The sequence below is a fragment of the Ailuropoda melanoleuca genome, chromosome 12 (genome assembly GCF_002007445.2).
Source record: "Ailuropoda melanoleuca isolate Jingjing chromosome 12, ASM200744v2, whole genome shotgun sequence".
NCBI lineage: Eukaryota > Metazoa > Chordata > Mammalia > Carnivora > Ursidae > Ailuropoda > Ailuropoda melanoleuca.
This window is the reverse complement of record NC_048229.1, coordinates 67,685,002-67,701,006: the sequence shown is the minus strand read 5'-3', so window position 1 is coordinate 67,701,006 and position 16,005 is coordinate 67,685,002. Positions and strand designations below refer to the sequence as shown.

At 38.5% G+C, this 16,005-nt stretch overlaps 1 protein-coding gene across 2 annotated transcripts in view; it reads right to left on the bottom strand.

The window, feature by feature from the left end:
* Window positions 1-367: 367 nt before the first annotated feature.
* Window positions 368-16,005, bottom strand: part of AP1G1 (adaptor related protein complex 1 subunit gamma 1) — a 73,794-nt gene continuing 58,156 nt past the window's right edge. For both annotated transcript variants that reach the window (XM_019801516.2, XM_002920952.4), the window contains 7 exons: window positions 15,162-15,266; window positions 14,354-14,495; window positions 14,033-14,159; window positions 9,846-9,953; window positions 9,575-9,735; window positions 6,191-6,289; window positions 368-4,547 (listed from right to left, as the gene is read on the bottom strand). In XM_019801516.2, coding sequence (XP_019657075.2) covers window positions 4,446-4,547; window positions 6,191-6,289; window positions 9,575-9,735; window positions 9,846-9,953; window positions 14,033-14,159; window positions 14,354-14,495; window positions 15,162-15,266 — 844 coding nt within the window. In that variant the 3' untranslated portion in view covers window positions 368-4,445. The remainder of the gene's footprint in view (window positions 4,548-6,190; window positions 6,290-9,574; window positions 9,736-9,845; window positions 9,954-14,032; window positions 14,160-14,353; window positions 14,496-15,161; window positions 15,267-16,005) is intronic.

The window sequence follows — 16,005 nt, the reverse complement described above, 5'->3', positions numbered from 1 at the left end:
TTCATTTTGGCTGGTCAAACTTTCGTCTTCCCAGGCACAGATACATTTTAAACAATTTACAAATAGCTTATAACTAAAACCCCATTACCACCCCTAAATACACATTTCACTTTGATATGATTTCTTTGCCTTGTTCGAAAATTCACACATGTGGAGAAGTAAGCATGAATCAATAATCATTAATTAAAATTAATTAAAATTGCACTTTCGACTGTTACAAACTACAAGTTTTTTTTAGGTTGTTCAAATTCTAGGTGAGATTTCTGTGTAAAAGGAACATTAACAGGTCAATAAGTTTAGCTCAAAGCTCTGGAATAAGAATTCATTCAAGGCTTCTGTAATCCACTGTAAGAAGCAAGGAAGCAAATTTTAAATCATTGAGTATTGACTTTTTATTAGTCACTGTTCATAATTTGTTTCAACCAAAAGACAATACACACAGCAGAATTCTAATGCATCCCATGTAAATGTTTACATCCATTTTATTCCTCACTCACCTCTAAGACTTATCATTTAATTTTAAATTTTTTTTTACATCTCAAAAATATGTCTGCAATAATTAGAATTAGCCGTCCCACTTAGAAACAGCCTTTTAATATTTTTACAGTAAAGAAGATGTGATGGGGCTTAATGAAAATGTAACTTACAACAATTATGAAAGAAAAGGGACTTTACAAGGACACAATGGGAGTTCACAAAGGAAAGAGTCCAGAAGCTCTTTCCCATGAGGCCCCCCCAAATTGAAAACAAAACAAAACACACAAAGCGCAACGGCAGGTTCCAAAAACAAAAACAAAAAAACTCTGATGCTTCATCCTGAAGCCAGAATCAGCCTCACGGAAGTTCACGAAGCAACATAGCAAGCTGCTTCAGCACGTTCTTCTGTTTAAGTGTCCTGGGTCCTGGAACCCTGCAGATGGAGCCCACTCACTACTATTGCTTGAAAAAGAGCGATTCCACTTCCACAAGCAGCCCCACCCTCCTGAGCCAAAGCTGGTCAACGTGTTTTAAACTTCAGGGCTTTCCGCTCCTCAGAGACCCTCCCCACTCCCAAACACATGAGTATACAGTCATGTACCACCTCTCCACCAACCACAAATTCGTGAATATCCGCTTTTTGTCTCTAGTTCTCACTTGGTTTAAAATGATGTAGATAAAATACATTCACCAGAAAAAAATAATACACATTCAAACTCTTTCTTCCCCCTAGTTCTCACGGCCCAAGTAAAATAAGGAAGTTGTACCTAAAATACCGTATAGCCTACCTTCCGAACTCTTCTAGAAGAACGTAAAACTGAAAAGCATGTTATACAGTAGATGGAAATACTCAAACCGTTAGTGCTGAACAGTTTCAAATGTCTACCTTCTTCTATGAATGGGACAAATAAAGGGTATGAACCACATCTTTAACCTAGTTAAGAGGAAAGAATCCCCTCCCAAATGTTACACTGAGGAATGTTTCTTTAAATGAGAAAGACCTTAAAATAAACAGATGATCACTACACACAGCATAAAACATTCCATGACTGTCCCAATCACCTCAAGGTAGGAGCACCAGAGCATTGTGGGAGAAGCTTCTCAGGTAGAGCACCCTTCCTATGTTTTTTTTTTTTTCAGATTACTTAGATGAATTCTCCCTTAGGATTACTTGGGCGGGGCGGAGGGGGTGGGAGTGATAGGATACATTACTCTGAAAGAGAGGGAAAAATGAGGTAAAAGTGCATGTGAAATTGTCCGAGTATGTGTAGGCTCACTGCTCATCACCTGGGGTTATTAAGACAGCCATGGAAATCACTCTTTCCTCACAAAGGCTCCGACGTCGTAAATCCATCCAAATTCGCTCCCCCTTGCATGGTCATACCAGGGAAAGAAATTACTGAAATGTGTAAATATTCAAGGAAAGTAAGAGTTTTCTCCTTTTAGCAGGAAGGCCAAGTACAAGGAGAACTAATTCTGATCCTAGAAACTAAGGCACGCTGAAGCCTTCAAAGATCCCATCATTTGAAACAGTCGTCACAACCATCAGGATCCTAGGCAGCTTTCTGGCCGCTAGTTCTTCAGTGTGGTGCTCAGCTTCACTTTCCAAAATCACTTCAAATATTCTAGGCAGCACCCTTTGCGTTAAGGCCATGATTTTTATCCTGTCCAGACAAAGCTATGGATAATCACATAACTCCACCTCAGAACTATAATCACCCACGGAGATGCTTTGTTACTAGAGTAGACCCTTTCCAGCTCCACTGGCTAGTCCTGTCTTAGAGCATGGTCTTCGGCAGATTTCTGAGATTCAGTTCAGTCCAACTAAAGAAACTTGAGCTGATCAACTATTAATCAACTATTAACGTAAGAGAAAAATAAAGCCTCTAACCCAAAGAGGAATGTTAAATTCTACTCGAGAAATCTACCAACATTATGTTAATCCTATCATGTTTCACAGCATTAAGTATCCATCCAATGAAATCAGTCGGCAAAGAAACCTTGAAAGGCTATTCTTCCATTGCAGAGGCAAAGCAAGTTGTCTGAAACATACACTAGTCCACACTTGCCTTTACTGAACACTGCACAAGATAATATCCTGTTCTTGACGCGACCATTTACCCAGTAGAGTAAGTTTAGTAAATCTTGCTCTTGTTTACGAATAAGACCAGAAAGTTTCCCCTTTTGAGCCTTTTAGTTCAACCCCAGTTTGTCAAATGTTAGGAATAATCCAGCATCTGATACAGAGCGAGATTTGACAAGACACTGAAGATTTTAGTAAAGGCTTGGTGAAATGAGGGGGGAGAAATGATATTTGTATCCAGATTTAAGACCAAAGCCAAAATCATCCTTATACTGTACTCAATACAGTAATGATTGCAAACATTCTAAGAGCAAGGCGGGCCTGTCTTGTCCTCTCTTCTGCAGTACATCAGACATGGCACCCATGCAGCCGAACGTACATAGTACATTCACCATGTGCCACAGGAGTCACCTTACCTCATTCCAGCAACTCAGTGTTAAGGTTTGAGAATACAAGGCTCCTTTCTAAAAAGCACTCGGCACTCTCCCTAGTTTAAAAAGCTCCAGACACCTCAGGTCTTTGATGCAGATATTCATGAGACTGGTCTCTCTCATGAGACCAACTTCTCAGACTCAGGAAAGGATATGCCTACCCTATGTCCATAAGACTTCCTCTCACACAGGGGGCAAGGAAGCTACAAGGCTTCATTCCAACACCATAAAGTACAATATAGGAAAGATTTCTTTAACCGCGTGGTCTTTATTTCAGTGCCAGTGTTACAGATACAACACAAATGTTCCAGTTAGAAGAAGGAATTCAAACGGAATGCCAAGGTCCAAGCCAGGCTCAGGAAATAAAAAGGAAGGTTTGGAGTAATGGAGAAGATGACTCCAATATGCTCTAGGATGAGTCTGATACTCACTCTTCCTATGGGCAAAGGTGCTTTTGTTAAGGAGTCTGATCTTAAAAAGCGAACTCCTCTTTCCACCCATTTACCATAGTTCAACAGGCAAGTTATGGGCTTAGGAGAAACTTTAAAATTTGTGGTGGGGACGGGGCATTAATAACTATTAATATACCTTTTAGAAGTTGTCCACTTTGCACTTTCAGGGGAATCAATTTTGAAAATCATGGACAGTATTCATGACTACAGCTAAAGAATGGAGAGAAAGGGGAGCTGGAAGAGCCTTGGGAGTTTCTATTACAAATAGAGCACCATATCCTTCATGCCAAATCTCAACAAAAGCTCTTTTTAACTGCATCTGTCCAGTGTTTACAAATAACCTCTCCAGGTCTGCCCAGGTCTTGGTAACAAACATACATACATGTGTGTGCCTGTGTGTATACAGCAATGCACAGAAAAGGCTACTAGGAGCCTAATGCCTCTTTCAAACATTGGGGGAACCAGTAGAAAAAGGCAGGGCTCCCTAATGTCCATCGTTAACATTTCCATTCTGAATGCCTGATGTAAAAAGCGCCTGAAGATGGTAACCCAGCTAGTGAGGAATGGATACCCCCACCTCGCCCAGTCCACAGAAAAACACAGTAGAAAGAAGGGGCAATTCTTTGCTGCAGAGACAGAGTGAGTGTTTTCTTGCCATGGATTTCAGTCCTCTCCTCCAGACCAGCTGCTTATTTCCTCAGGGGCCCGGGGAATGTTGATTCTGGCTGTAAATGTGGGAGGGGTGAAGAAGTGCGGACAAAGGAGAAGAGGAGGAAGAGTGCAAAGTAGCCTCCAGAAGCAGCCGGCCTCAACAGTGGAGGAGAGGAGATTCATCTTTGATAATGCTTCGAGGTCAGCAATAACTTCAGGAAAATCCTCCTCAACAGTTCTCTTCAGCTCCTCATGCCCATGTACAGTTGGGGGGGACTTGCCAGCGATCACAACCTCCTTCCCAGAGTTCCTTTGATTGAGTGGGACAAGAATGAGAATGGTGCCAGGCCCTCATTGCCAGGACTGAGGGGGAAAGTTGTTCACCTCTGCTAGATCTTGCATTGCTGAGCCCTTGTGGTTATATGTGAGCTTGATCCGCATTCGCAGCTGTTGCTGTAGAAGAACAGAGAATCGCAAATTATACACTGAAAGGAAAGTTCTAGAATCTGTGAGGTCCATAAGTAGACTTTTAATCAGAGAAAACAAATTATTTTAGAGCAAACCTGTCTCTCAAAAATGACATATAGGCAAATAACCACTACCACCACCATTACTGCCTAGTACTCTGGCCAACATCACGCAGTCGAGTACAGGAAGTGTATCTCCAGAACACACCATCAGCTTCAATCCTAGAACGGCATTAACAGGACAGAACCACTCGGGAGCATTTTCACAGTAACACTGGCTGAGTGCTTCTCAAAAAGATTCAACCCTTGTTTCCAAGTTTCCAGAAAAATGAGGTAAACATACTCATCTTATGCTCTACACTCAGAGATACTGTTGCTTTGTCTGTAAAACCAAGAGTAAATGTGAACATAAACTTGTTTTGTTCCCAAAACATAAAAGAAAAAAGTTAACTTATGGTAACAGAAGTCGTTTTAAGATAACTCAGTTATAAACCCCTTTTACTTTACGCGGCAGATTTCAAATATTAATGCACTAAGAAAATTTTTACTCTATGTATCAGATCATCAAAGGAATCTGCGCTGGTGCTATAGGCAGATACTCAGAATCCAGTAAGCAGCAGAGGAAAGGCAAAACGTTGTAAGAGGAAGAAATCGTCATACTGGGGTTATGAGATACCACTAGAAATCTTTCAAGGTGAAGAAATTCTCTGAGCCGTTTTCAAAAACTGTTTGAAAACCAGTTAACTGATGACTATTAAAAGTGGAGTCAATTTACTTCTTTGAGAAGATATAATGAAAACATTGCTTAATTTCAGTTTCTAAAGCTACTTTTCATTTGGCTGTTTCATTAAAAATGCCTCCACTTGTACTGTGCGCACTTAATAATCACAGTAGTAAATATGGATATATGGGGTTCTACAGATACTTTTACTCTAGACTGTAACTTGTATAAAAATTAAAATTTCTAAGGGGCACGTTGGTGACGCAGTCAGTTGGGTATCTGACTCCTGGTTTCTACTCAGGTTCTGATATTGAGCCCTGTGTCAGGCTCTGTGCTCAGCACGAGTCTGCTTGAAATTCGCTCTCTCCCCTCCTCCCCCACATGCTCTCTCTCTCTCTCTCCCTCTCTCTAAAATAAATAAATCTTTAAAAAAAAAGATTAAAATGTCTAAGCTTTCCTCCTATTCTTGCAAAAAACTAGACCTTTAAGCCTCTAAACAGATAATTCCTTAAAGCTGCATTTTAGGTATGCCTGAGTGGCTCAGGTTAAGTGTCTGACTCTTGACTTCAGCTCAGGTCATGATCTCAGGGTCATGAGATCAAGCCCCACATCAAGCTCTCTGCTGGGTGTGAAGCTTCCCTAAGATTCTCTGCCCCTCACGCATCCTCTCCCTCTCAAAAAAAAAAAAAAAAAAAGCTGCATTTTAATGCTGCCACTAAACGATTTCAAGTGTCTAGGCTGTGTTTATTATCTAATCTACAAAAGAATAAAGAGGTTTAGACTAGACATTTTCACAGATTTCTTCTATAATTATGAGTCAGAAAAAACCAAGAGAAACAAAGCAGAATTTTATTTCAGGAAATATGCTTACACCTCACTCAGATACTCTCTTCAAACGTGCTACTCACCTTCTGTGGGTTCAGAACTTTAATGACTTGTGTGATGGTCCCCGTATTAAACGCTGGGACAATGCTGCTGCTAGGAGACAGGAGCTGCAGCTGGAATGTCTGTGGGGAACAAAGGGCACTCTTCAGAAAAAATAATACACTCAATACTATGTCAGAGATGTCAACAAATAAAAAAATCAGACACCCGGATAATTACTCAAGTAACAGACTGACCTACTACTACGTTATGTTTGTTTTCCAGATATCAGCAATTCATAGTATGTGGACTGGCTATAACCTTCACATTATTTAAAAAACCCCACTGTTAGGTCTTTGATCATGAAAACTAGCAATAAGCCACTCTCCTCTTTCAGGCAGAAGGAACTTTAGCCTACCACTTTTCAAAAGGTGACCAATTCGTGTTTTGGCAACCTCACTTAATAGTAACTGATCAACTATGCAGGTAAAAAATGGGTGCCTGAGGCAAAAAAAAAAAAAAAAAAGAAAAAAGAGAGAAAAGCTAGAAATGAAAAAGAAAAACAAAAAACGCTTTCTAGAAATAACAAAACAGCATACCAATCACCAACTACAGGCCTTATGCTTTTGTATATTTGGATGGTTGGGATAAGGAGACTTTAACTTTTGTTTTCTCAAGTCTACATAATCTGGAATGTGTCAAGGGTTACATGACAGAGGTAAAGAAAGGCTGGAAAGAGCCAAGCTGTTAATATGTATGTGGAATACATCAGGATCTCCCCCAACTGGGTCACAGGTCTTAAGAGAACAATTTCGTGCAGAGCTAGCCTATACAGCAAAAAACCTGGAAAAGCCAACTGCCATGATTTGTAGCGTTGGTGGGTTTTACTTGTTTGTTTACAGAGAAGAGAGATAAAAGTGCTATCGGCAAGACAGGTAAACTGTAATTGTTAGCACAATATAGTATGTATGTAGCTATTCTACATACTAGGATTTTACTTTATTTTTTATTTTTTTAAGTAGGCTCCATGCCCAGCATGGAGCCAAGCGCGGGGCTTGAACTCATGACCCTGAGATCAGGACCTGAGCTGAGATCAAGAGTTGGACGCTGGGGCGCCTGGGTGGCACAGCAGTTAAGCGTCTGCCTTCGGCTCAGGGCGTGAAACCGGCGTTGTGGGATCGAGCCCCACATCAGGCTCCTCCACTAGGAGCCTGCTTCTTCCTCTCCCACTCCCCCTGCTTGTGTTCCCTCTCTCGCTGGCTGTTCTCTATCTCTGTCAAATAAATAAATAAAATCTTTAAAAAAAAAAAAAAAAAGAATTGGACGCTTAACTGACTGAGCCACCCAGGCACCCCCATACTAGGGTTTAAAAAATCTTTCCTGAAAGTACAGTCTTATAAAATAATAGAGAGTGAGGAGAGAAAAAAGAGAGGGAAAGAGAGGCAGAGAGAAGAGCAAAGGAGAGAAGAGGGGGAGAGAGAGAGAGAGAAAGAGAAGGGATAGGGGGAGAGAGACAGAAAGAGACAGGTGGGGGAGCAGGGCTGGTGGGGGACAAGAGGAGTAAAGTCTATCCAGCCTTCTCTTAGGACCAAAATTGTAAGAATAAAGAGATTTTATATCAACTCACAGACTTATTATGTTTGGTCTTATTATAATTCTATTGTCAAGAGAGATTATGTAAGCTGAAATATTATTATTTACATTTATTTCATCAAATGTAGGATGCCATTGTTTTTCACGCCATTATTTTATATACCACTGACAAAGAAAACAGGCTGCCAACTAAACTATGATAAAGTATCAATTTTAAAATGCATCTCAATTTCAGAGATAATAAAAAGTAATAACAGAATCTACGAAATATGATTATTTTGAAGTTCAGGATACATCACGACATGCAAACAGGTATTATACAGTACAGCACCAAAACTAAGGCCATGCTTTAATGGCAGAGATGCTATGTTGCTAGAGCACAGCCTACAGTAACAAGTGTAAAACCCAAAGTTGCAGCAGTTAACATTTACTGAGCAAGAAACAAAAGAGAAGTACTTAAAACAGTACACGGCACATAAAACTCATCTATCCCTCAAATGAACCCTAGGAAGTAGGCATCACTGCCACCATCCTCCCTTTGTAAATGAAGAAACTGAGGCATAAAGGTTAAGCTTGCTTAACATCATACAACTACTATTGAAACCACCCTACTCTAGTGCTTCTAAAAACATCTACGTTACTCTGGCTCCTAAAAAATGCAAGTAAAGGAGGCTGCAAAGTCAGCAGTAACCACAAATAAAAGAAAAGGTCTTCAATTTCCAAAAATGTGTTGTTTGAATGTCACTGAGATTAGCTTAGCTTAGCCTAAAACAACGGCTGGCAAACTATGGCCCATCGGCCAAGAATGACCGGACATGTTTTTGTAAATGTTTTATTGGAACACAACCATGTTTTTTCATTTAGATATTAACTACGGCTTTTTCCCCCGACTGTAACAACAGAAACAAGTAGATACAACAGACATCATATAGCCTAAAATACTTACTATCTTATGGACTCTGAGAAACAAACTGAGGGTTTCAAACGGGAGGGGGGTGGGGGAATGGGATAGGCTGGTGATGGGTGGTGGAGAGGGCATGTATTGCATGGTGCACTGGGTGTTATACACAACTAATGAATCATCGAACTTTATATCAGAAACCAGGGATGTACTGTATGGTGACTAACATAATATAATAAAAAATATTATTGTAATAAATAAATAAATAAATAAATAAATAATACTTACTATCTTGTCTTTGACAGAAAAGTTTTGCCCACTCTTCATTCTCGGTATTTCTTTATACAAAACTTTTCATTATTCAAGGACAGACATAAATACTCCTCAAACTAAGATTTGGTATAAACAAAGCTTCAATTTACAAAAAGAAGCAGTGATTGGATCAATACTAAACTAGATATTAATGAAGAAGGAATGTTTCTTTCACTTAAATAAATATCAAGAGATGCAAACTTTTAATTCTGATCCAGTAAAACTAAAGGAGAGTATGAAATAGATAAAGTCATTCATCTTAATGAATTTTAATCCTATGTTAGTATTTGTGTTTTTCAGGTTTTTACCACTGTATTACTGAACCCCGCCCATCCTCAATGGCCTGAGCATTACCAGACCACCTTGCAGAATTCTGCTATGAGTCTCACTAGTTATTACCAGAATGTCCTTTCTTTATATTGTAAGAATATTTCTGACCAAGTAAAATGCTTTCAAAATGACATGCTTCAACGAACCATAATATATTATTGTTAATTGGGGTTAAATCTGCAAATTTAGTTTAACTTCTAAACATTAAAATATATCCCTTATCAAATGCATGGGAAAAAAAAAATCAATCCATCTTTAATCAAAGGCAAAAGCAAAGACAACACTGTAGTACCTTTGGTACCGCAGCCTGGAAAACAAAGTCTGTCATGTCCAGCTCTGTGCTGTTGGAGGCCTGTATCGTTATCACTGTGACGCTAGGGTTGGTATTTGACCGTTCAAAGGTGAACTCTATCTTCAAGCCATTCTTACTGTATGCTGTGATGGAGGGGATGCCTGGAAAGCACAGGAAGATCAGTCTAACTGCAGTCAGCTTAATGCTTACACAATTATTCTTTGCTTCAGTAACAACCTCTCACTGAGGGTGAAGACACCAGTAATCGTACCTGTAGTGATGTCATTGAAGAGAGGCTGTGATGAAAGCCCATCCAACAAGAAGGGGGGCTGGGAAATCTGTGGGACTGAGGCAGGGGCAGGAGCAGCAGCTGGAGCACCTAAATGAAACATTCCAATGGTAAGTCAGCATGACAAAGCTCACCAAAAATAACAAAAAAAAAAACAAAATACAGGAGAAAATTGTTATAACTCAGGTTAAAAGAAGGATTCCTTAAATAAGATGCGAAAAGCATAAACCAGGGGAGCCTGGGTGGCTCAGTCAGTTAAACGTCCCACTCTTGGTTTCAGCTTGGGTCAGGGCTATGAGATCAAGCCCCACATCGGGGTCCATGCTGAATGCAGAGCCTGCTTAAGATTCCCCTCTCCCTCTGCCCCTCCCCCTCATCATACTCTCTAAATAAATAAAGATAGATAATATATTTCATAAAAAAAAAGAAGAAACCATAAAGGGAAAAGAACTAAACATTCAAATACTTTAAAATCAGTAACTTTTATTCATTATAAAATACTATAATAAAAATGAAAGAGAGACTACAGGCAGCAGAAAATGTCTGCTACAAAACAGCAAATGGATAAGTATCCAGAATATAAATATTTTCTACAAATCAGTAAGAAAAAAAGATAATCAAACTTAAAATGGTAAGAGATATAAACAAGCAATTAACAGAAGAGGGAATCTGAATGAAAAGAGAATCATATGTAAAGAGATACTGAACATTACCAGTAATAAGGAATATAAAGTTTAAAACCACAATGAGATCCTACTTCACATCCAACAGAACGGTGAAAATTTCAATGTCTGATAATACTAGATACTGATAAGAATATGGAGCAATACAGACTTCTCTACTGTAGGAATGTAAACTAGTACAAACAACCTGGAGAACAATTTGGCAAGTGCAGAGCTGAACATGATTATACCTCTAAACTAAAGTTCCTCAACCTCAAAACGAATGAAATTTTAGGCTAATTATATGCTGTAGGGGGCTATCTTGTGCACTGTAGGGTATTTACCAGCGCCCCTGGCTTCTACCCATTAAATGATAGTAGCATCCTCCCAGCTGTGATAATCAAAAATATCTCCAAACACTGCCAACACCTGGCAGGTAAAATAGTATTTTAATAATAATAATAATTTAATAAGATTTTATTTTGTAAGCTAAGTAGATCAAGGCATTTACTAAACTTTATAGATGTTAAATACTGCATAATAAAATTTTAACACACATGCACACACACCCTGGGAGAAGTGGTATGAAGCGGAGGAAAGAAGTCACCAAATGACCACTTTTATTTGATACTTGCAAATAAGAACAAGCTGAAGATCATGCAAGTGATAGAAAATGGCCATGAACTGAGACAACTCGGGATTCCAAGAAAAGGCATAAGAAAACACAGCAAAATAGTGCATTTTAGGTTTAAACAGATTTCAAACAACTTATGAAATTATCTGAAAATATACCATTTTGAAAAGGATTAACAAAGTGAAGGAAGGCCAAAATCTTTTAAAAAAAAATATCCAAGTACACAAGAAAAAAATGACATACTAGAAGTTAGCAAGGAAGGTAAAAATATATACGGCCAAGCAAACCACAAGAAGCTAGAACAAATGTGAACACCACAGCAAGCGCAGTCACGCACATTACCAATCAAGTATAACAAGATATTCATATAGTTCTAACTCTTAGAACTCTAATCTAGTAATTTTCTTACAATTTCCATTTTCAAAACAATTTTAGAAATGCATTCCCATGGGGTGCCTGGGTGGCTCAGATGTTAAGCGTCTGCCTTTGGCTCAGGTCATGATCCCAGGGTCCTGGGATCGAGCCCCGCATCGGGCTCCCTGCTTGGCGGGAAGCCTGCTTCTCCCTCTCACATTCCCCCTGCTTGTGTTCCCTCTCTCGCTGCCTCTCTCTGTCAAATAAATAAATAAAATCTTAAAAAAAAGAAATGCATTCCCATGGAAAATCAGAGGCTACTCAAAATATATAGCCAGCATTATGGGTCCCTAAGTCCCTCAGATTTTAGCTCTTTCCTCCTATAAAGGAACAATAAGTAGTTTTCGGAAACAATGGAAACTCACTGCTCTGGTTCCCCTAAAAACACACACTAAATTTATTTCTTAATTTCCACTTACTTAAATGACTGTGCATTAGGATATATGACTGTAATGATGGCTTAAAGAATATAAAACTCAAAAATGTTTAACCTAATAAAGAAAATGGGGAAATGGCGTCTAAAACACATGATGAATAAGGAAAATCCAGGCTCTCTGACATTTTATCAGTTTGCTTTTTCATGTAACACTAGGAAAGTAAAAATGTAAAAAGAGAAACAAAATAAAACATTAAGACCCCCTGATAAATCAGTCAAGATACAAAAGGAATATGCAAAAAAGAAATTCATGTGTAATACAAAAATATGGGTAAATGTAACACTCCCTGTGATTGAAAAAAACAAAAATTAACAAAATAATAGGGCCAGTCTTTCACCTGTTAGGGTTTTTAAAAAATGATAATACACAATACTTACGACTGTACAGTGAAACTGGTAGCCAGATGCACTGAGGAAAAAATACAACATTTACTAAGTGCATACTACATGTCTTGCACGTACTGAATAAGTCACCATTCCTCATAAAGAGGTCATAAGGTAAAGTATATCATCTTTTTTAAATTTTTTTAAAGATTTTATTTATTTATTTGAAAGAGAGAGAGAGACAGCACAAACAGGGGGAGTGGCAGGCAGAGGGAGAAGGAGAAGCAGGCTCCCCACTGAGCAAGGAGCCGGATGCAGGACTCGATCTCAGGAACCTGGGATCATAACCCGAGCCGAAGGCTAATGCTTACCCGTCTGAGCCACCCAGGCACCCACATCCTTTTTTTACTCTAAAACATTTTATTTTTAGGTGATATACATCCAAGGTGGTCTCAAACCCACAACCCCGAGAGGAAGAGTTGCACACTCTACTGACTGAGCCGGCCAGGCACCTCTCATTCTTACTTTAAACAGAACCAGAAAGACTGAGTAACTTGACCTAAGAATGTAATCCAAAATAAGAGGAAATAGATGTAATGATGATATTTGTTGAGGCATTAGTTACAAGAAAAATCTGAAACATGATGTCCAATAGTAAGTAATTGAGTAAATAACGATGCAAACTTTTTAACACAATGTTAGACAACGATTTAAATTATAATTGTGAAGATTATGGACTAACATGGAAATGCTAATATGTTAATAAGTGAATCATCTATACACTATGTTTTAACTAAGGGGTTATTTTTGCTTTTCGATAGATCCAGTAGAGCTATGCCATCTGAGGATCTGAAACTATTTGGGAATGACTCAAAAGTATATACACCTCAGTAACTTTTGAAATTTTGTTAGGACATGAATATAAACCATAAGCTCTGGGAAGAAGCTGTGTTAGGAAAAACCATTTAGCCTCTGATAGCTTGTCTAGATGACCATTCAAAATCCTTATCCTATGGCTATTTTCTATTTGAGGTCACACATGTAGTATATCTCACCATTATAGTTTTAAAGAAATCACTTAAGATAGAAATTATATGCTATGGTGATAGGCTTGGACTCGGGGGTTCATAATGTCATTGAATAATACATCAACAATTACTAATGTCTACTACATATAAACAAACATAAGAAAAAAATGTTCCCAAATGAAAAGTTATGTTTGAATATTATCATCATGGATGATTTTCTCCCTCCATTGCTTTATTAAGAGGGCGAGAGGAAAACAGGTTAACATCTGTCCACCCTCCACGAGTGGCCTTGGCTCCTGAAAGCTAATCATGAGTAGAAAGAAACATACAAAAGTGATGTCTTAGGACACTAACTAAAAGCAGAAGTGACTTGAGATATATTTCTTTTGTAGCCTGAAAGAGAAAGTCCTTTCTATCTTAAATACTATGAGAGCAACTTATCCTCCTAATATTAAAAATTGGACTTTAAGTATTCCCTGTGAATTAGCTCTAGAATACTATCATGGCAGTTTATATCCCAGAGGCTTGTGAAGATTCCATTCCTACTTCTCACTTAGCCTCTCCCCTCTTTAACTGATTCACATGCCAGAAAGACTATGTTCAGTGTATTTTTTTCCCCAAGGCCTTTATAACCTCAGCCAAGGCATTAAATAACTCCAGTCTGGTCTCACCTGTAAGGTTGATGTCTCCCAGCAAATCAAGAAGTTCTCCACCAGCAGAAGCTGGTTTGCTTGTAGGTACAGTTGGAATAACAGGTGTTATGTCATTTCCTCCCAACAAATCCAATAAATCATTGGCCTATACAAAGAAATAATATCTCAATTCATTAGTCATTTGTCTAATCTGCAGCTAAAGCAAAGCTCTTTCAACACTTAAAAATAAGGAAGAGAGCCATCAATCAATCCAGGAACACTGAAGGGAATCAGCTGAGAGACAGGTTATAAGGAACTATAAGATGACGAAGATTCCCAGATAAGCGAGTGAAAAGCTACCTGGCTGGTGGGCTGTGGCCCAGAGGGTGGTGGTTTGGTCTCTAGTGGAGCTGGCTCTGTCTCTCCATTTGTCTGCACAATCTCAGTAGGCCCATTTGTGGTCACTTTTTCCATGACAGGCATTCTCTCAAGCAGGGCAGACCTGGAAGAATCTGAAGTGGTTAAATTCTAGGCAGTTAACCTAGATTCCCTACCCAAGACAATCACTGTTACTATATTGGAGTCAAACATGGACAGCCATCTCCCCTCCCCACCCTGTAACACACACACTAAAATAGAAGATGGATTACAAGAATACATGACCTAAATTCCTGGCTGGATTAAGGGCAGGCAAGAAACCTTGAATAGACAAACTGTCCACCTAAATCCGGAGAGACTGGGATTTCTCAGTGGTAGAGAAATTGGTATGAAAGAAAGGCAAATAAGTAGGTATTAACAATTTCCAATCAAGATGATACTGCATAACAGAAGTGGGGAAAAAGATCATGCCTCACAAAGTTAAATATTGGAATGAGATTCTCTTGAAAAAAAACAACTCCCACTTCTTAACCAAATAAAATGGAAAATGAAGCAAACATTTCATACCAAAAGAAAGGGGAGAAGGTGAATGAGAGGACACAGCTAACTTATGTCTTTAGAGGGTAGACAGAATAGAAGATGGATAAATAAAAGCAGTCAGCAATTAGGACTAAATAGAGTTGTGGTGTCCAGTTAATAAAGCACGAGGAATAAGTCTCCTTTGCGGATTATCAAGATAATCTGCTCAGGATGCTAACAGTACATGCATTGCTTAGCTTCTTTCACTTACCTCATATGGTCATATTTCTTAAAAAGTGCATTATATTCTACTGCCCTCTGCTGGAGTTCCACATCAATGCTGCTTCCATAGATTGAAACCACTTTCTTAATTCGGCTTTGGGATAAAATGACAAACAAATTCAAATACCCAAAAGAAAGATCACAAACAAGCAGAGAGAATAAACAAACCAGTTTTCTGGTTAAAAATCTGAAATACTCCTCTTTCCATATCTTTTCAAAAACAAAACACCTTTCCTTTGTCTTCTTTCATCCAACATCTACCTCAACACCATCATTTACCACTATACTTGTTCTAACTGTATTGCTAGATTTTGTCTGTTAAATGTCCCATAACCTAAAGTTTGCTAGAAAAAAGTACCAATTATTAATTTGTTACAAAAGAAGTGTATAATGTTCATTCTCTTCGTTAACAACTTTAAAATAAGCTTTTATCAACAAAGGGTTATTACCTGACAACAAATTCTTCTAGTTCACAATTTAAAGAGTTAGTAAAAACTACCATTTTTCACAGGGCCTTACAGAAAGTCTAAAAGAAATAAGTCTGCCTTAAATATGCCTGGCTGGGAAACTAATCCAATCAACTTTTATTCAAAATAGTGAAGAGCAAAATTTAAACATTCAACCACCAAAACCTTCATGATTTTCTTCCTCTTCAGACATCTCAAAATACTATAATAAACCAGAACCTTTATACAGGGAAGTAACTTCTCTACTTTACAAAAGAGAAAAGGCATTAGAAATCAGATTTTAAAAACATAACTTTTTACCTTCAACATAATAAATGTTGGGGTGTGAGGATAAGAGGGAGCAAAGTATAGATAAAATAAGGATGA